The sequence below is a fragment of the Acomys russatus genome, chromosome X (assembly GCF_903995435.1).
Source record: "Acomys russatus chromosome X, mAcoRus1.1, whole genome shotgun sequence".
In the NCBI taxonomy this organism is placed as follows: domain Eukaryota; kingdom Metazoa; phylum Chordata; class Mammalia; order Rodentia; family Muridae; genus Acomys; species Acomys russatus.
In genome coordinates this window covers 17,953,913-17,976,070 of record NC_067169.1, presented here as the reverse complement: position 1 = coordinate 17,976,070, position 22,158 = coordinate 17,953,913, and the positions used below count along the sequence as shown (strand labels likewise).

The following is a 22,158-nucleotide window of genomic DNA, read 5'->3' as shown; positions in this document are numbered from 1 at the left end:
GATTACTTCTTGCCATATATTGCTCTTGGATGTGATTGCCTCTTTTTGTTCTGGAGTTTTCAGATGTATTATTAAGTGGCTAGTATGAACCTCTCCCTTCATACTGCTATGAATTTTCACTTAGCACTGCTTTCATTGTGTCCCATAAGTTTTATTCATTGTTTATTCATTTTCATTGAATTCTGAAAGGTCTGTAATTTCTTTATTTCTGTCTTGGCCCATTTTTATTCAGTAGAGAGTTGTTCAGTTTCCATGAGTTTGTATGGTCCATTATGGTCTGATAAGTAAGGTGTGTCTAGGTATCTGGGTTTGGGGTGATTGTAGGTCTAGGTGTGGATTTCTGGATTTGTTGAATGGGTGTTTTGTTCCTTGGTTTCTGTTTCCTATCTGATTGTTGGAGAGTAATGGCTGTGTGTTCCCTGTTTTCCTGACCTGCTCAGCTGCTTTGTTCAGAGGGAATGGCTGCTGGTGTTGAAGGCTGTGATACTGGGATGAATTGGGTTTAAAAAGGAAGGTTGGGGGAGAAAGTCTTTGTGATCCACTGTGTGATCTACCTGATGGGGGTCAGGTAGGAAAGGGAGACCACAACACATTTTCTTCTACTCATCTGGGGATGAGACTCGAGAGACTGGATCTCAGGAGCAGCTAGAGAGATGTGGGTCTGCCTTCAGCTTATTTATTGCCCTGGGAAGAGTGGTCCTTGGGTTAGTGGGGCAGGGATTCCTTTTGGAGTTGGGGGTTAGGAAACAGCAACAAATGCAAGGAAGGTTAGAAGGAGAAGATATGTAGGATCCACAGAGAATGTGGGCAGGAGAGGAAGGAAGGCTGAAGCTAGAACCCTGTGTCTGTGCTAGGGAAGAGACTGGAGGATTGGATATGTAGTGGGGAGGGAGTGGTGAAGGTCTCCTGTTAGCTGTTTCCCTGTTCTGCTCAGCTGGTGTGTTCCCAAGGAGTGCCTGATGGTCTTGGAGGCTGAGTTACTGGGATGAATAGGGAGAAGGAAGGTTGGTGGAGATCTTTGTGATCTGTTGGGGATGAAGTCAGAGGAGAAAGGGAGACTGAAGCAGGTTTCCTGATACAGAGCTGTCTTGAGATTTGGAGTTATGTTTTTAATTTTACTTTTACATTGTTCATTACCACGCTTCAAAGTACAAGGATCTGGGGTTGGTATTTTGTATTTGGAAGCCTTGCTGATTTTGTTTGTTATTTTATTTGGTTTTCTTGAACAAATATTTAGTCTCTTCTACATATAAGATTATGTCACTTGCAAATAAATACTATTCTTATGTATTTCTTTCATATATATATCTTTTTATCTTCCATTTCAAATACATTCTTAGCATATGTTCATTGCCTTTTTTTCATTTATTTTTCTTGATTACCTTACTGGAGTAGAACTTCAAGTACAATGTCAAGCCACAGGGTAAGAGCAAATATCTTTGGCTTTTTCCCGATCTTCAGAAGAAAGCTATGATTTTCGTCTCTGGCCTTGATGCAACCAGTGGCCTTAGAGGGAAAGCAAGGTAGGAACAGCAGGGGGAAGTAAGCACAGTGAGAGCAGACTTTGAGAAGGCATGCTTCAGTGAGACAAAGTTCATTTAGTTGGGAGGAATGAAGGCTGCTTAAATCTTTGGGAAGTGGATAGAGGCTTTCAAGGCAAGTGTATATCATTGGCTGGGGCCAAGGTCCTGGGAATGCCTTATTATCATGAAGGTTCCTACAAGGTTTCATTCCAGGTGTTTGCTGGACATGACATTATAAGGAGAGGGGAAGTTTAACCTAGCTTTAACTATGTGACCTCCTCTGGTGTAGGCAAAGGTGGGGGGCTCAGGACTACAAGTGCCAGAGCATGCAGGGCTACATGGGCCCACTCACTTCTACCTTTTTCTGAGATGATGTTTCTCGAGCTGGACACGACTCAACTCCTGTTCCAGATGGGCTCCATAGTACCCCGGCCCCACAAATTTTATCAGAATAATAAAATTATCTTACATTTTCAGTTCATTAACTGTTTTTCACAGAGCCTGTTATTTTGTTCTTTTATTTATTTGTGTTCTTACTGCTAGATTAAAAAACCATACCAAATTGCTTACAGAATTTGATCTGAGGAGAAAGAATAAATTCATTTATAGAGAGTAGTTGGAAATGTATATTTTTTAATCTTTTTTTAGTATAAATATTGATCATATAGAAAAGATGACAGAGTCTAATAAAACTGTGCTAAAAGCAGTTGTTTGAGCACTTTTGAAGTAATCATGATAAAAAGAAACTGCAAAAAAGAACCTATAAAGGAAAAGATTAGTAGTCAGGCATAATCCTAGTCTAAATGTAGGATTTGTATCTCTTGTTCAGTGACAATAGAGAAAGAAAAATAATTTACAAAATGATATACAAAGTTTTATATTTAATATTTATTTATATGTATGTGTGTATGCCTGCTTGCTATACATATACCACATGTGTTCAGGTGCCTGAGACAGTGGGAAAAAAGGGTCTGATCCTCTCCACTGTAACTGAATGATAAATGGTTGTAAGCCACTTGATGCAGGTCCTGTGAACTGAATTCTGATCCTCCGCAAAAGCAACAAGGGAGCTTATCCATTAAGTCATCTCTCCAACCTCCAAGAACAGCTTATTTTAAGTTGCTTTTTATTGTCCAACCACTTAGCTCTATCCATTCAAGTCATATAACAATATTGAGTGATATCAACTTACTTTGACCTATAGCTTATCAGAGACTTTCAAGTTACCCCATGCCTTTGATCCAAAGTCTTTTGGCATGATGCAGTGGGAAGGGAGTCCTGGCCTAGACCTCATGTAAACTTACTGGCCAAACTGTAGATAAAATAGATTCACTGGCCTGTTACAGGAGATGCAACAGACACTTAAAAACCCATTGACTCTTCCCTTGAGTATACAATATATCTATAAGAAAGATGAAAGCCTGGCATCTCTGCCTTTCTTTTGCAACTATTTTCATTTCCCTTCATTCAGACACTTGTTCAAGTGGCTCTCCTGAGACACAGAATATTTTTCTAGAATCTTAGTGACAACTAACCTGTCATCCTTCTTTAATGCTAAAAACACAGTCATTTTCCTAAACCAGCCTTCACGTCAGGTTCCAGGAACAACAAATTCTCATAAACAGGATAGACTACTCCTCTAAGTGATAATAATGTCTGTGAATAAGAAGCTGCAAGTGACCTTGAACAGATCATCTTGTAGGAACCAGATTAATCCCATCAGGCACTGATTAGTATGAACACACAAACAACTGTGTAATGGACCATCTTGCAGGACAGAGTTGAGAAAGAGCCGAGATGATGATGAGTAGGGCCTCTTAACTAATACATTTCTTCTTATAGTAAAATATAAAACTCTTCTAGTGCTATACAGATGAGCTTAGGTCACTGTATCTTTTAATCTGTTTCTCTGTCCAATACACACTGCTTAGATCTTTCTCTGTTTTTTAGTTTGTGTGTCTCTTTAATTGGCATATTAGGATAGTTGTCTTACTCTACTGGGCTGGAGCTGTTGGAACTAAAGTTATTACCCTAAAACTCCAGTCACTGTGGTCAGTTTTTAGAGTAAATTTCTTCTTCATTTCTTTATTTCAGAGTAAATTTCTTACATCATTGTTTTATACTGTCCTTGGTGTCTTAGCTTTGCTTCTAATCATACATTTCTAGAATCACAAACATTTTTCTATCTGCATGATCTGAAATTATTTTATGCTTATTACGGTTTCTTAATATGGGGAGTTAGATTATTAATTTGAGGTCATATTTCTCAGATGAGCAGTTAGTATTTAGTTTATTTTCAATCCTATTTAAGCACTAATTTAGACCCATTGCAGAAAAATTGGTGTTATGATTTGCAATCATTCACTTCCAAATAACCTATGGATGAGACAGAATCTCATGTAGCACAGGCTGGCTTCTGACCAGAAACTCACTATGAAATTGAGCATGACACTTAACTTTGAGTGCTCTTGTCTATATTTCCTAAGTTCTGCAACTAGGCATGTCCTGTTACATCCAGTATATGTAGTGCTTGGTTCATATGCAAGGCGAGGTAAAGGCCCATTCTCATAAAAATATTTAATAAAATTTTATCCTTCTGCTGGCTAGTTTTATGCCAATTTAGGATGAATTAGAGTTATTAAGAAAGAAAAACCTCAAATAAGAAAAGGTATCCAATATATATCACAAAGCAGGCTTGTGATGTATGAAAAAACAAACAAACTGTGGAGAACAACCCAGGATAAAACACTCTTCCATGGATTCTGCATCAGTTTCTGTCTCCAAAATCTCTGCCCTGATTTCCTGGCATGACTTCACTGGATGATGGGCCACAAGCTATAAGGTGATAGAAACACTTTCCTCCCCAAGTTGTTTTGATAGAAGTGTTTTATAATAGTATTAAAACCATAATTAGGACAGAAATGGGTATGAGGGGTGCAGTATTGCTGTGCCAGAACTGGCAGTGTTTGGAGAAGGACTGTGAATGAACATTAAAACTCTGGTATAGGGAAACTAATGAGTCCTCAGGGCTTGATGGCTGTTCTGTTGGCGCTAGGAGGACAGGAATGCTGAGAGTGAGGCCTGGCTTATGAAGTTTCAGACGAAAATAAAGAGTTCTACAGTGTAGGCTCAACTTTCTTAACAACGATATTTTATTATGAACTCATTAAACGAGCCTACCTCCCTTACAACCTGACTAACCCAAACTATAGGAAAAGGAAATTGAAGAACACAATAATGAAACCTTAAGGATATTAGTTCCGAGGAACGACTCTCCTGGCATAGTCAGCAGGACCTCAGCAAACCAGCAATCCCATGAAAGTTGCTGCTGGAACCTGGAGCAACTGGGACCTGAAGCCTCAGCTGGAGTCCAGAGCCTTGAAGCTTTCCCTGGAGCAGTTCTCTCTAGGAGAGTCTCTTGAAGTATTGATGAACAGCCAAAAGAATATCCCAAGTGACCCCTCTCTCCCCAAGCCCTCCCCCCCCCCTCTCTCTCTCTATATATATATATGTGTGTGTGTGTGTGTGTGTGTGTGTGTGTGTGTGTGTGTGTGTGTGTGTGTGTATACATATATCCTCTCATAGTCTCTACTAGGATGTTTTCAGCTGGCGAAATCCAAGCTCCTCCAGGAAGTAGTTCAACTTGTAAGTGGATAAACATCCTGCTCTCTCACTAGTCTGTTCCCCATCCAATACTTGGCATCAACAGAGCAACACGTTTATCTCTCCTACACTACAGGGCCACTTGGTGATAATTTGAATTAAGACTATGGTTCTGGTCATCTGTGGCTGAAGAGTTGTCTTTGTTTAACTAGAGGTCAGAACCACTAACGAAAACATTTACTTAGATGGGAAAGTTAATATGGTTACCTGGAGCTGAGAAGTTACTGGCCATATTAGATCAATGTTCGCTAGAGGAACAGAACAGATAGAAATATATATATATACACACACATACATACATACATACATACATACATACATATATATATACACACAATTCCAATTTTAAATACATATATGGGATTCATTAGAGTGGCTCACAGGCTGTGGTCCAGTTGCATACTAAGCATCCAGTAGTTTTAATCACTAAGTTTGAATGTCTCCGCTGGTCTTCAATCTGTGCTGGAGTCCCAAATAAATAGGCTATAATATCAATAAGGAAATGAGCTTGCCAGCAAGCATGAGTGGTGGCAAGCAAAGAGAAAATTACATGCTTCCTCCATGTCCTTTATATAGAACACCCTCAGGTGTGTCCCAGATTGAAGGTGGATCCTCCCACCTCCAAAGATCTGGATTTAGTTTGGGACTTCTTATCTCAAATGATTTAATTAAGAGATAGATAGCCTTTACGTGTGTACCTAGCCACTTGGAGCTTGGAGGTTAGTTAATTTCAGATGTAGTCAAGTTGACCCCCAAGAACGGCCATCACACTGGTGACTAAGACGAGACCATCACCACTGGGGTTGAACCGAGTGGGAGTATTCCCTTAGAGTCAGCACACAGTGGAGGCTGAGGTTGTACCTGGTGCTGTCAGCCACACTTGGGAATGGATGTGACATTCCTGTCCTGTATTGGTTTGGGAGGCCTAAAGGGGCCATGAGAGGAGGTGAGCCTTGGCACTGTGAGAGGTCAGGAGACACCATTGGTGAATATTCACCTTCAGGTGAAACAGAAGCCCCAGGATTGAAGGGACTGGGGAGAAGAATTGAGGCTCGGGGCCATGTGGCAGGGTCAGAGTTGGAGAAGTCCAGGAGAGGCCAAGGGTGAAGGTGGATCCTAGTGGCAGTGAAGACCCTGACATTTTTGAGATGACCACCAAGCTTAGCATCAGCTGTAGAGGAGAGCTGGCTTGAACCCCCCAGACAAACTGAGTGTGTTGTGTATTGTCCAGCTGCAAACGTGGATGCGCCAAGCTCTTTGGAGCCCAGAAGATCATGAGTGATTCCAAGATGTTGAATACTGAACCTTTGACATGTTTGGGATTTGGTTTAAATTCGATTTCCTTGTGACTATATCCTGGCCATTGCTTCCTGGGATAAGAAAGTTCTTAACTTGTTCGTTTTTAAAAAATTATCATTTTCTTCATATGTACAAAGCGTTTTATGGCACATCCACACACACATACACACACACATGTACTGGGTTTAGAATGTATTCACATCCCCTCCTCCATTCCCTCGCATTCCAAACAGTTATCTTTTGCCCCTAGATCCTTTCCTGCTTTCATGTATTTTGTGTGTGTGTGTGTGTGTGTGTGTGTGTGTGTGTGTGTGTGTCCCTGTCCGTCCGTCCGTCCCAGTGAGGTTCATTAGGGCTACTTAGGGAAGTGTGGAGACCTTACCAGCATCTCTGCCCCATGAATTTTAAATATCCTCAGAGAGTGAAGGGCCCTATGAGCCCTACCTCTCCTGTGCCAGTGTGGGAACATCTCAAAGGTTACATGGACAGATGCAGATGGTACAAGGTCAATCGCTGGACAGTATCTCACGTGAAGTATGAGACCTAAGGCTCCTTTAGCTAACACAGTTCTCACTCTAGTCCAAGCTTGCCTTCTGCCTCAGCCTCAAACATGTTAGTATTACAGGTATGCTCCACTACATCCCCAGAACAGTTAGATTTCACTGAGCACCTACTGTATGCTAAGATCTTGTCTATGACCCTAGTTTTTTTTTATTTGTTTGTTTTGATTTTTTTTTGAAGATGTGGTTTCTCTGTCCAGCTTTGGATGTCGTGGACTCGCTTTATAGGCCAGGCCATCCTTGAACTCACATACATTCTCCTGCTTCTGTACACTACATCTTCTTCTTGAGTACTTTTGGTTTATTTTCCTTAAGGTAGATATAAAAATGATATGAAATATTAAATTGAGTATTTTTTTAAAAAAGCCTACAGAGAAACACAAACAAGAAAGACAATAGTCTTCAGTAGTGAGAGCTGAGCTGTGCCTGTCCACATCACACACATGGTTTTGCCCCAGTCACTGTGTCTGCTCTTGCAGGAATATGACTTGCAGTTTTGTCTAGTACAAACGCTGTGTCTAGCATCCCTTTGTGCACACATTGGTGCATATGTGCTAATTGTCTTTATCAAAGGGTACCTAGGGACTAAGTTGCTGGTTCTTAGGAGCTGGCCATGGTATGCCTTTACTTTCTGTAAGCCATGCTAGTCCAACCTCTGGCTGTTCCACGGTGTTGTTTGTACAAGCAGTTTACAGACATTGTCCCTTATTGTTTACTTCATAATTTGTTTTAGTTTTCACCAATTTGGTGTTTATTATTTTTTGGTTGTTAGTAGTGAACTTGGTTAACACTTCTCAAGACTCAGACTGGTTTCTGCAGTGTGGGAGCTTTTGTGTGCCCGCAGTGCAAGGACTCCCCCTGAGCGAGAGCCCACAGCCCACTGTCTCCTCTAAAATGCTTGCACACCGGGTTGTGTAGCAGTTGGTCTACAGTTGCTGTATTCGGGGACCTTTGCTGCTTATGTGTGACGCTTTGTGCTTTGTCTCAGCTTTTCACTCCTTTCTCTGTGGTGGGATTCTCTAAAGCACCGTCATTTTCAAGGGACCAATCCTGTGAAATTTTTGTCTAATGGGAGATAAGGAAGGTTTTTTCAGGGTTCTTGGTTGAACTTCCTTTTTTGTTTGCTTGTTCCGTTTTGTTTGTTTGTTTGCTTGCTTGCTTTTTCTGTGAGACAGGGTTTATTTACGTAGTCGTGGCTGTGACGGCCTGGAAGTCACAGCGACCTGCCTGCCTGTGCCTCCTGAGTGCTGGAATTAAAGGCAGGCACCACCACATAGGCCCGTGTTGATTTTCACAGGACAGCATTCAGTTTCTTTCTTTCTTTCATGGGGGACCATGTTGTTCCAGTATTACTTCCATGAGTCCTCCGTGTAGGCGGGGTCAGTGTTTTTACCCCTTGTCCCTTCAGGCTCTGCATTAGACTGATGGGGGTCCCTTCCTTCAGAGTCCTCATCCCCGCAGTTAGCCTAGCACGCTTTTGCCTTTGTCTTTGCATTGTCTTCTCTGGCAGCTCCGCGCTCTTCTCTGGTACAGGTGCGTGGTGACTGTCCAGCTAGATGCATTTACTAGGCCTTTGTTTTTAAGAGCCAGCCGAGCATTTGATCACAGGAAAGGCAGACATGGCCTCTGAAGTCAGCCAGCGCAGTGCGGATGGTGTATAGACGGATTCCAACAGGAGCCCCACGGAAATTTCAGACTCCAAGTTTGCATGTGCTGCCTTTGAGAGAACCTTCCATGCCAACCAGCCAGGATTCTCAGAGAAGGACACTGTGTGTGAGTCTGGAGAAGGGAGGGCGCAGCTGGGGGCGGGGGAGGAGCTTAGCAGGTTCCCTGTGAGGTACACATTGTGCGCCAGCAGCGCGTGGCAACCCCGCGCCCAGTGGAACACAGCGCATCTTTCCGGTTCCACCAGTGAAGGCAGCAGCAGGTCAACAGGTGAGCTCTGCACCCCAGACACGGAGGGCCCGAGAGGGGGGACCCTTCCACTACCCCATTCCCTGGAAGAAGTAAAAGAAATCGATGTGGCCCAGGAATCACTGCAGGACAGCATCTCAAGGAAGAGAGACGAGGCTTGAGCGAGCTGCCGCCCTAGCCTCTTTCTTAACTTTTTTCCTCTCCTTTTTAAAATAGAGGACTACTCACAGCTAGGAAACATAGAGTTTTTTTTTTTTCAGTAAATTCTGGAAACTTAGAGTCTTGGAGATTGTAGAGAGACTTTGGGTGTTTTAGAGACTTGAAATATCATGTGGAGGTTTTAAATGTTACGACAGACTTCGGGTGGGTTTTTTTGTTTGTTTGTTTGTTTTTTCGCTTTTATTTGTTTGTTTTTTTGTTTTTTGTTTGTTTGTTTGTTTTTCGAGACACGGTTTCTCTGGGTAGCCTTGGCTGTCCTAGACTCACTATGTAGACCAGGCTGGCCTAGGACTCACCTGCCTCTGCCTCCTGAGTGCTAGGATTAAAGTCATGTGGTAAGATGCCTGGCAAGACTTTAGGTGTTTTAACCAGACAAGTTTGAAAGTGTTAGACTTTAAAATAAGATTGTAAGTGAGTACATACCATGTGTGCCTTTCTAGGTCTGGGTTACCTCACTCAGTATGATCGTTCTATTTGCCTAAATATCGGGATTTCCTTGTTTTCTTTTTTAATTTCCTTGTTTGTAATAGCTGAATAGTAGTTTATAATGTAAAAACAGCATAGTTTCTTTATGCATTCTTCTGTTGAGCGACATCTAGGTTGTTTTTAGGTTCTGACTATTACAAATAAGGACGCCCTCCACCTAGTTGATTAAATGTGCTTGTTGTGCGGTGGAGCATCTTTCAGGGATATGCCCAGGAGTGGAATAGCAGTGTCTTGAGTTATCATTATTCCCAGTTTTTTTCAGATAGCACCAGAAACATTTTCAAAGTGGTTGTACATGTTTGCACTCGCACCAGCAATGGAGGAGTGTTCCCCTTTCTCCACATCCTAGCCAACATGTGATGTAAGGCTTTTGAAAGTTCGAGTGTTTTATAATGTGGTATTAATACTAATGAGTTCTGGGAACAAAAAGAAAGTAATGTGTATGGTTTAATACTGTTGTGTTTTTGTATCAAGTTTGGGTCACTTGTCCTAGCTAGTCTTGTGAAAGCAGTGTGGCACAAACTAAAGCTTTTTGGGAAGAGAGAGAGAGACTAAATTGAGAAAATGTCCCTACCAGGTTTGCTTTTTGGCAAGCTTTTGGACTATTTTGTAATTGATGATTGATATGAGGGCTGGGCCAGCCCTGGGAAGTGGTCCTGGGGCATATAAAAAACTGCGCAAGCTGGCCACCGAGCAGCATTCCTTCTATGGCCTCTTCATCAGTTCCTCTCTCCAGATTTCTGCCTTGAGTTCCTGGCCTGAAATCTCTGTATGATGGACTAAAATCTGTATGATGAAAAGAAATCCTCTGTAAGTAGATTTTGTTCATGGTGTTTGTTTATCAGAGTAATAGGAAACCTAAGATCATTTTTATTTGGCCTAAGAATTAGGTAACCCATTAGATCCTATTTTATTTTGCTTTATATTGCTGTGAGAAACATCATAATCAGAAGCATCTTTGGGGGGAAAGAGCTAATTTCAACCTCAGTTTACAGTCAATCATACAGGGATGTGAGACAGAAACTTAAGACAAAAACCTGGAGGGAAGAAGTGAAGCAGAGACCAGGCAGGTGTCCTGCTTCCTGCCTTGCTCTTCTCCTGCCTTGCTCAGTTTGCTTTCTTTTACAATGCAGGACCCAGGGTGGCAGCACCCATAGTGAGCTGGGCCCTTCCATGTCATTCATCAATCAAGAAAATGTCCCATTTTACTGTAGACAAGAGGTTTCAGTTAAGTTTATCACTTCTCAGATGACTCTAGCTTGTGTTGATTTGACAAAAAAACAAAACCAAAACAAAAAACAAAACAAAACCAAAAAACCAACAGACCAACCACCCAACCAACGAACCAAACAAACCTCAACTAAATCCCTAAACCAACCTAAGAAACAAACAAACAAAAAAATCCCCAAAACTCAGCACACTTTATCTTTGTGAACTTGACAAAATACATCACTAATAAAACAGTCTATTTTAATCCTCCAGATTTCATATTAATGCTGCAATATAGAACATAGTATTACTTTTAAAATGTCAAAGTCTTTAAAATAAAGTTTGATCTCTTTAAAATGTCCAAAGTCTCTCTAAGAACCTAAAGTCTCTCCCTCTTGGGCTCCTGTAAAGTTGAATATAAGCTATATATTTTTTATTCCATGAGGTAATGAGTAGGGCAGAGTCCTATTCCCTATTCAAATCAAAGTAAAATCATCAAAAGTTCAGTGCTTGATGTCTCAGACCCATTTACAGTCCTCTGGGCTTCAAAGGGTCTGGGAAGCTCTGCCTTAAATATGCTGTTCACATCACGCATACTTATCTCTAAGGCTCAGGTGGGCTCCACTTTCTCACTACTGCTATCCTTGGTGGTTGTCCCATGGTCCTGGCATCTACAATATTTGCTGGTGCCTTCCAAGTTAGCACCTTCACTAATGCTTTTTGGCTTGTCTTCAGGGACTCTGACCCTGTTACATGGTCCCCAACCCCAGCTTCTTTTCAGTCCTAGAGTTTCAACCACAACTAATTATATACCTTTCACTCCTAACCTCTCCTGGGCTCTCATGGTGTCAAGCCTTACCTTTTTCTCATGACTCTTCCATGCTTTTAAAACTAATACCAAGTGGGAGACTCTTACACATTACCAATTTTGGCTGCAGCATGATATGTAGCTTTGGCCCCTTTTGGATCACAGCTTCTGTATGCTGACCTTGGGGAAGTATTTTAAAAATATTTTTACGTCAATTATGCCAGTCTGTTTTTAATCACATTTTATTTCTTATCTCCAGTACCAATTTTTTCAAAAAAGAAAATGTCATTTTTGTTGGTTCTGATCTCTTGTTAAACACAGTCAATTCTTCAGACCCTACTGACAAGATCCATATGTTCTTAATTAAAAATAGTACATGAAGCCAGGCAGTGGTGGCGCACGCCTTTAATCCCAGCACTCGGGAGGCAGAGGCTAGCGGATCGCTGTGAGTTCGAGACCAGCCTGGTCTACAAAGTGAGTCCAGGACAGCCAAGGCTACACAGAGAAACTCTGTCTCGAAACCCCCCTCCTCAAAAGTACGTGAATAGTACTGAGACACAGTCTTTAAGGGACTCTAAAACTTCTGAAACTTCACAAACTAAGAATCTGTCATCTAATCTACACTGCTCTCAGAATTATCTTCCACATTACCACAAAAGCTTATTAAGATCTGAGCACTCAATGTTTTTATTTCAGTCTAAAAGTGTATACATTACCACACTCCTCCCCTAATCTACATGATCCAGTCTCAGAGAAATGCCCCATGATTCCAGTACTGTAACAAGGTAAAGTTTTTTCCTTCTTGTCTCAGCTGAAGCCATCTTTAGTTTCTACCCTCTGCCGTGAAAAATCCCACAGAAAAACACCCAACCCTGTTCTAGAAACTCAGGGTCTAAATGCCCGAGCTGACTGCATGGTTTCAGCTTCTGTTAAATTGCTTGCTTTCTTCAACTGCAACTGTGCTCTTTGTCTTTTAAAAACTACATGTAATATGTACTTGGGCCTCCTCTCTGGAGGACTTAATACAGATTCTCAATTTGAACTTTGGTTGGGCTGAGTGGTTTCATGAGTTTTTACCCCATAACAAGTACCAGCTTCTGTCTTAGTTTGATTTCTATTGCTGTGATCACAAAAAAAAAAAAAAAAAAAAAAAAGCAATTTGTAGCCTGTAGTGCATAATCCAGGGAAATCAGGCCAGAAACCCAAAGTAGAAATCTGGAGGCAGGAACTGAAGCAGAGACCATGGAGGAGTGATGCTTATTGGCTTGCTTTTCTTTTAGCTTACTCAGTTTGCTTTCTTATACAACCCGGAACCACCTGCCCAAGGGTGGCACTGCCTACAGTGAACTGGGCCCTCCCACATCAAGCACCAACCAAGAAAATGACCCGAACAGGCTTGCCTAGATGCCAATTTTAGGGAGGCACTTTTTTTCAATTGAGGCTCTTTCTTTTCAGATGGCTTTAGTCTGTGTTAATTTGACAAAAAAACAAACAAACAAACAAACAAAAAACAAACAAAAAAAACCCAACCAACCAACCAAACAAACAAACAAACAAAAAAAAACCAAACAGGATGCATACTAACAGGCTTGGAGAACACTGGATCTGGACCTTTTCTTCATAATAAATATCCCATAAAATCAATTATTACACCAGCAGGTCTTTAATTAATGGCCAGAAGAATGGGTACTGAGTTAAATGTCATGCACTGGGAGAAGGTATGACACCCAAAAACTGCTCAAGAGGTCGTTAGTATGTAACTAAACCTGACTCCAGAAGCTGTAATGTTTGTAAGGTTAATGTATAGCAGCAGGCTGTAAGATAAAGAACAAAAGCATCCCATCATCCTCGTCAGAAAGAGTCAATCTAAATAGCTTTGCCAATAATCTGGGAAGAACAAAATTCCCCCAGAAAACGCATCTGCTTTGGAGATTTCTTACAAAACAGTAGAAAAATTTTCATTTGTATTTCCCCCATGCCTAAAAAAGGTTGAGTACTTCTAAAATTATCTATTGGCCATTTGTATTTCTCATCTTCAGAACTATAAACTGACTTCATTATCTCATTTGCTTACTTTTTTTGTATTTATTTACTTGTGGTTCCTTATATATTCTAGAATTAGTTCGCTGTTGGATGTAAGCAGTATAGAAGGAGGGACAGAGGAGGGACAGGGTGTCAATAAGAACAAAGTGTGTAATTAAAATGGCATAATGAAAACCACACTTGTGCATTCTATCCTAAAAATTATTTTTAAAAGAAAACACTATAATGCATGACTAAAATTTAGATCAGTACAGTGATCTCTTTGGTCATTGCCCACTCTTGGCTTTTGAACATGTACCATTCTGTGAAGTCAGTATGAACTGTTTTTTATACTAACTATAACTCTGTGTTTCTCACCTGAATACTGTCACTGGATACCTCAAGAGCCAGAGAAGTAATAGGAGTTTAGACTTGTGAGACCCTAATGATACCAGAATTATTTTAATGTGTATTATTAGTCACCAAACACTTTTAGGTTTTCAGATATATTTTTTTGGTGGTCTCACACTATAGCATATGGTGGCCTGAACTCACCAAGTAGCCAAGGCTGGCCTTAAACTTACACTAATGCAAGTGTCTTAGTCTTCTGAGTGCTAAGAATAGAAGCATGATCCTCTGTGGCCAGTTAAGAAAATAAAGTTCATCTTTGCCAACATCCTATTACATTTGAAAAAAATGTGATTCTAAAAACATGTGTTATACCAGAATGTCTACTACAATATAGTGTATTCTATATATGACAGGAAAACTGCATCCATGACTTTTCAGCAATATGATTGCCTAAACAAGACCTGAAGGCTACACACCTTGATGAAGAATTACAGACAATTAATGAGAGAGAGAGAGAGAGAGAGAGAGAGAGAGAGAGAGAGAGAGAGAGAGACAGACAGACAGACAGACAGACAGAGACACAGAGGCAGAGACACACACAGAGAGACAGAGAGAGACAGACACACAGAGAGAGACAGAGACACAGAGACAGAGACACACACACAGACACACACACACACACACAGACAGAGACAGACAGACAGACAGACATCAGTTTTTCCTAGGTACAGCCCTAATTGCTTATTCAGCCCCAAGTGGTCAGTCTTAAGCACATACACCTATAAGCAGTACTAAATGTATGTTGCAGGTTGTATTTATGAGAGGGGGGGGGAGAGAAAAGAAGAAAAAGAGGGAGAAAGAGAGAGAGAGAGGGTAGCAATAATCATTGAAGAATAAGAGGTCATGAATTTGAGAAGGAAAATTAGGGGCTCATGGGAGGAGTTGGAAGGAAGAGAGGAAGGGGAAATATGGCATAAAACAGTACTCATATATAAAATTCTCAAAACTAAAGTAATGTTTCTAAACATTCCTTGTTTATATTGCTGCTTATGCTGATCACTTCTATTGTTTTCCTTTTTTGCATCCTTTTCTTCTTGATTATAACACATAATAGTCTAAAGGCCACTTGCACAAAGGAGACATGTGACACTTGAATATTAAAACTCTGCAAGAAATATTTATCTGTATTTGCAAATAAAAATTTTCAAGGGCACTTGAGAAATTGCGGTAGAGTAGTCACCCAAACCATACCGACTGACTACCTACACAAGCTTGAGAAGGTACAGGTAGCCAAGCAGAAAACCCTGGGGATGTTTAAAGGACAGAAACAGAGTATATTTTTAGACTGATTAATTTGGAGAATGAAAATAGCTGAGTAAAAGCTGAGTATACTTAACCATCCTACCAGTGCCAAAGAAATCAAACAATGATCAAAATTCCTGGATTCGCTATGAGATTAATATCTCTAATTGTCCAAATGCGAGACTCTGGGTTCCTCATCTTTGTCATCCCTATGCAGTTTCTCATGCCAGTGTAATTTCCCATCCCTAGGTAATAGTTTCTGTCCCTGTATAGTGAGGGCAATGATCTACAGTGGTATGAGGCCCTTTAATTTCCCGAAACCACAATGAAATATCTATGAATCAAAAGAAAAGGTCAACATATAGCATCCTTTTAAGCAATGGTAGAACTGCTCCAAAAGGACACAAGTGTTAGGACCCAAATTAATATCAGGGAGAGGCCCATCCCACATGAAAGCTCCGTATCATGTGTCTTCAGAGGAGAAGGGCACTCACACTCCTGACACACAGAAAAATTACATTAATAAGGTAGAAAGAGGCAGTCTTGATGCACAAATGTAAGTCATTCTGGGGGAACAGACATGCAATGCGAGAAACAGAAAAGGTCCTCGAATTCTGCCAATACTATTGCAAAGTTAAAATGTCCAAGGAGGCCAGACAGAGCAAAGTCACCCAGGTAGTTAAAGGCATTCAGTGACTGTATATCAGGCTATAAGCCCTGGACGCAACTTGTGCCTACTCACTGAAGGGATGTCATTTGTATGCACATCGAAGTCACTGAGGATAGCTGTCACTAAGATAAAATGCTATAATATTAAATATAACTGCTGGAACCATGAAAAGTATCACATTGAGGAAACAATCACTTTTATGTAACTTTCTTTTTTTTTTTCTTTTACTGGGCAACTATTTAATTTTTTTTTCAACTGTTTGCTTAACATTTTTTTTATTAATTTATTCTTGTTACATCTCAATGTTTATCCCATCCCTTGTATCCTCCCATTCCTCCCCCCCCATTTTCCCATTATTCCCCTCCCCTATGACTGTTCCTGAGGGGGATTACGTCCCCCTATATATTCTCATAGGGTATCAAGTCTCTTCTTGGCTACTTGCTGTCCTTCCTCTGAGTGCCACCAGGTCTCCCCCTCCAGGGACACGGTCAAATGTGAGGCACCAGAGTACGTGAGAAAGTCGTATCCCACTCTCCACTCAACTGTGGAGAATATTCTGACCATTGGCTAGATCTGGGAAGGGGTTTAAAGTTTACCTCCTGTATTGTCCTTGGCTGGTGCCTTAGTTTGAGCGGGACCCCTGGGCCCAAATCTGCCTATCATATTGTTCTACTTGTAGATTTCTAGGACCCTCTGGATCCTTTTATTTTGCTGTTCTCCCATGCGTCTCTCATTTAGAGTCCCAATAGGATGCCTTCCCCTCTGTCCCAGAAGCAGAAAGAATCAAATGGTATATACTCACTTATATCGGCATACTAGCCCAAGGGGCATGTCCCACAAAAGCCTTCACTTACCAGGAAACTATGTAACTTTCATATAGCGTCCTTAATGAAATTGGGTGATTTGCTAAAAATGTTTGTACTTTATTAATAGCATTCCAAATACTGTTACATTATCACTGCAGAGTCGCGGGGTGTTGCTATAGAAGAACTCAGAACTCAACATTCTAAAGCCTGACTTTTAACCACCCTGACTCTCCATTACAGACTTCCAGTGCTTCTGCTGCTTGTTCAGCCAGGGGCTCAAGCTAGTGGCTCAAGCTATTGCCCACCATGGGTTTTCTGCGGGGATCTCGTCATCGCAAACGCTACCGCTGCCCACTCCGCACCTACAGACCCAGGGCTGCCTACCCGTTGCTGTTTGTGCCACCACCTGTGGTCGCTCCACAGTCTCAAGTGCGACAGAACTACCACCGCGACTGTGAGGTCGCTGTCAACAACCATATCCATTTGCAGCTGGAGACCTCCTACGTCTACCTGTCCATGGCTTTCTACTGTGGTCGTGAAGATGTGGCCCTGGAGAACTTCTCGCGATTCTTCTTGAACAGGTCGCACAAGTGTACTAAACATGCTGAGATGTTCCTGGACCTGCAAAACCAGCGTGGTGGTCGCATCTCTTTCCGCACTATCAGAAAGCCATACCGTGACAATTGGATTGGCGGCCTTCAAGCCATGGAGAGTGCCTTCCAACTGGAGCTGACCCTCAACGAAAGTCTTGTGGATCTGCACCAGTTAGCCTCCAGCAGGAGCGATGCCCATCTACGTGGCTTCCTGAAGAAAAATTTCCTGCAGAAGCAAGTCGAAGTCCTGAAGGAGATGAGCAGCCACCTGACCAGCATGCGCCGCATGAAGCTTCCAGAAGACGGCAGGATTGAGTATCTGTTTGATAAGCTTAGCCTGGCTGATACCAGCAAAGAGAAGTGAGCTGGAACCGTCTTCATGACCCTGAAGTCTTCTTCTCCAGGTTACCAGCCTGGGCAGCCATATTGCCCTTCCATCAAGTTTACTCCCTTTCTCTTTCCCCTTGACCATTGTTTCCAATAAAGTTATTTTGGTTTCAGTCAAACAAATGTGTTCAGACTGGTGATGTTTACTTAGTGTTATTTTAAAGGAGTAAAGGTCTAAAATGTGGAGCTAGGGTTTTCTTCATACACATCCCCGGCTCATCCTCTTACAGCTCAAAACCTCTAAAGGGTAGAGGGGAAAGGTGATCCAAGGGTCCCATGAGGGTATAGGTGGTAAGGTGTGATGGGGTGTGGCCGGAAGCCCTGGTGTCTGTGCACAGTAGCAGTGTAAGCACATGCTGCATCTGGATTCAATGTAGAAGAACTGAGACGGGCCATTTATCTCCAAGTTTTTTAGCCTTTTAATTCCAATTTATAACAGAGATTTCAAATCTTTAGCGCTGGGTCATGGCTGCCTCACTGGTTTCTCTGATCTTCAGGCTCTCAGATTCTTGAGCTGAGCAGCAACTGTCTTCCTTACATCTCTAGCCTGAAGTTGACCTTTGCAGCAACTCCAGCCTCTGACCATATAAGGAGAACCAATAAATTCACTTACAATAACCAATCTATCAGTTCTGCCCTAACAGATTCCTAACTGGTTACTCACTTTTACTGCCTCTTCCCCATGTTTCTATATCACCATAGTATTCAAAGCAACCTGAGTCACTCATTACTATTTATTTATTTATTTATTTATTTGATACCACAAATGTGGATATCTCTAGAGACTCCAGGTATTTTAGCCCTTCTAGGGAGGTCACAGAGATTTTGTGGGTGTCAAGTCACTTCAAGGGAAGAAATATTTCATTTGGAAAATGACAGAAACAGACTTACTATGAAGGGAATGTTGTGTGTACCCACTGGGATGGCACTGTGGTTATGGGGAACCACATATTCGTAGGCACAGTCCACCAGAAAATGGGCCTAGAGAGCGAGGATGGAAAGCCCAGGTCCGGGCTACTGGCAGCTGACATTTAGAGGAGGGTTCGTCTATTAGAGCACACAGAGAGCTGCTGTTTCTGCTTCAATTATTTCCTTTTAAGGTTACCTATGTCTGCTCCCAAGGCTACCCCAAGACTAGTCTGTTGCTGGCAGGCTTAGGATGACATCTGCGTTTTCCTTTCAATATGGAGGAAGCATTTTTTAGTGCCCTGTCTTAATGCTAGTAGGATCAAGGGCTTTTCTTCCAGTGAACACAAGTTTCCACAAGCAAGTGATACCTCATTAACTTTCCTTTTTTCCTGTTCCCCTTTAAATATTTTCCCTCTCTTCTTCCATTCTTTAACTGACTTCATGGAATTCCTCTCATGTGAACCTTTAAGGTTAGTCACTGCTATGAACAAAATTTCTGAGACCTTTACTTTCTTCTCTGCAACAAGTGGGTATAAATATGAAGATAAAGTCTCTAAGGCACATGTGTTACTTTCATCTTCTTAAATGTGGACGATTACTTTGAAATTTGCTGAAATTCCAACACATTTAGCTGTGCTATAATTATCTTTCTCATTACACTTTGACATTTTATTAAAAAATAAGATTATGGCTTTTTTTTTGGTGCCCAAGAAATGGACACTAAATTTGTCTCCTCCTCTCAGCCTTACTTTGCTTTCTTACTGTACTTCTTTGCTTTGAGGGCCTCTGAGTTGCCTCCAATATTTCCGGTTGAAACATGTGTCCAATCACTGATCTCTGCTTCCTTTAAGTCTGGGGTCAGAAGGTAGAGCAGGAGGGCCCCCCATTTCTGAGGACTAGGGAAGTGGGGAGGGGCATGAGGGAGGAAGGGTGGGACCAGGAAGAGACCAGGGAGGGGGCTATGATAGGGATGTGAAGTGAATACATTTTTAAAAATTAAAAAAGAAGGAAAGCGTGCACTACATCATCAGCTGATGTGTCAACACGGCTGGATGGGGGAAATCTGTCAGGGGCGATGGTCTCAGGGTAGGCAATTGACCACTGCTGAGAGAAGGAGAACCATTTTTCCTCAGGGTGAGCCTCCTAACTGATTATTCAATACTAAAAGACCAGTCCCTCCAAAATACATCAAGGAAACACTAACCTGACTTAGCAGGTTGAATTTGTGTGTGCGCATAACAAAGACAATTAAAGTAAAGGAAGCTATGAATTTGAGAGGGAGTGAAGGATCTGGGAGGAGCTGGGAGGAGCTGATGTAAATACAGTACACATATATGAAATCAAAAAAATAAACAGTAAATAAAAAAGGAAGCATATGCTGAACATCTGGTTTCTTAGTGTTTCAGATTTTAACTTTGCAGAGGACTCTTCTCTTTTCCTGCTTTTGTGTGGTGCTCTGACTTCTCACCCCAGACTCCCTGGGTTCAAATCTCAGGTTAGCCGCTTACGTGGGTGATCGAGGTCGGTCTTTAGCTCCTCCTCCTCTGTTTCTTTGCATGTAATGTATGGATAACACATCAGACCTCCCGACCTGGTGAGACTAAATGAATTAAGGTATGTTTAATAGTTAACTTTAATGGTCAGTTTGATTGGATTTGGGACGACATAGGGCTTTAGTAAAGCATACTTCTAGATGAATTCCAGGAAAGATAATGAAAGGTGGGGCAAGCCACCACGAAGGAAGGTGGCCCCATCCCATAGGATGGCGGCATAGACAAATAAAAGGAGAAAAAGAAGAAAGCCATCTCAGCCAGTCGCATTTCTCAGTCTTTTGGCTTCCATGATGTGAACTGTTCTACAACAGCACACGTGCTTTACCAAGATGGACAGAACCCTCTGGAACTTTGAGGCAGAATAACTGTCTTGTTTAGATTTTCATCTTGCAGACAGTTAGCAACAGTGACACAAGAGCCAATTCATAAGAATAGTATAGGGAAGGGTTGGGGGGGATGGAAGGTCTGGGAGGGAGCAGGGGCTCCACAGGGGGACCAATAAGGCCTGCGGGTCTGGATGCAAGGGGCCCTGCATAGACTGATGCACAAGGACAGTGCATGCAGAGAACCTAGACCCCCTGTTCAGATGTACCGATGAGCTACCGATTCTCCAAGTGGGGGAGAGGGGGGAACTGCTGCTGAACTTCTGACATGCACTCTGGGACCCACAATTTGATCACTGGCCCTTGGCAAGACAACCTAGCGGGCACACAGAGGGAGGGGGGGCCCGGGGGGGGGGACGGACACAGGCTATCCTGGTGAGACCTGATAGGCTGTTACCAGACAGCTGGCATAGCAGTCCCCGCCCCTCCACCCTATCAGAGGTCTAGGGGAGGAGGATAGGCAGAAGAGGGAGGGAGGGTGGGAATGGAAAGATAAGAGAGAGGGGATAACCATCGGGATGTAATTGAATAAATTATAATAAATAAAATATAGATTAAAAAATAAAGAATGTCCTTTCCATGGTGGTTAATTAGGTTCTGTATTGTTCCTCTTTCTTTCTTTTCTTTTTTTTTAGAGTTTAAGGGCATCTTGGCCATATAAATCTTTTTTTTTAAATTAATTTATTCTTGTTACATCTCAATGTTTATCCCATCCCTTGTATCCTCCCATTCTTCCCTCCCTCCCATTTTTCCCTTATTCCCCTCCCCTATGACTGTGACTGAGGGGGATTACCTCCCCCTGTATATGCTCACAGGGTATCAAGTCTCTAGTCATCACTATCATTGACTTGTAAGCTCTGTGACACGTAGGCTTTGAGGACTAGAGTGCACATCCACATTTGGCCACTGGGGGTCTCTCTTGCATTTATTTATAACAGTATGCTGCCCTGCCTACTTCCAAAGGAAAAATCCTTAATGCTGTTGGCCCTTATGTCAGATGCCAGATTTGGGAAAGGTAATTACTGTTCTCACAGTCCCAATCAGGAGATTGCAGGCAAATCTCGCTGTGGCAAATTGCCATAGTGATCTCCCCAATTCTGTTTCTTTTTCCCCCTCGGAACTCTTTATACATAATCTCCAACTCAAGCTGACTGAGGTCCCAGCTTCTAGCCTGAGCTTATTCTTACCCTGAAAATGCACAAGAGCAGTGCCAACTCTGACCTTCAATGTCGTGAGATGTTTGGGCTTGCAAGAGACAAGAGATGGTAGTCAGTGGTGGGAAGAGAAAGAGCAAACAGAATGGCATGAAGGCTATGATAGTGCTATAACTGAGATATATAAATCTCCTTGAGGTTCAACACGGAACTTCTCAAGCCATTCTGCCTCTTAGAGGAGAGCTTTTGAAAATCTCACTGCCCTGGTAAATCTCCAACCATCACCTTTCTCTGTGGTGAGATGTAAAGAAGTAAGCACGACGTCCTTCCCGTGATGGCGGGAAGGA

At 42.0% G+C, this 22,158-nt stretch overlaps 1 protein-coding gene across 1 annotated transcript; it reads left to right on the top strand.

The window, feature by feature from the left end:
- Window positions 1-17,138: 17,138 nt before the first annotated feature.
- Window positions 17,139-17,789, top strand: LOC127184747 (ferritin heavy chain-like). Its single transcript, XM_051141101.1, has one exon. It carries the CDS (start codon window positions 17,139-17,141, stop codon window positions 17,787-17,789), a length of 651 nt encoding a protein of 216 aa, XP_050997058.1.
- The last annotated feature ends 4,369 nt before the right edge of the window (window positions 17,790-22,158 follow it).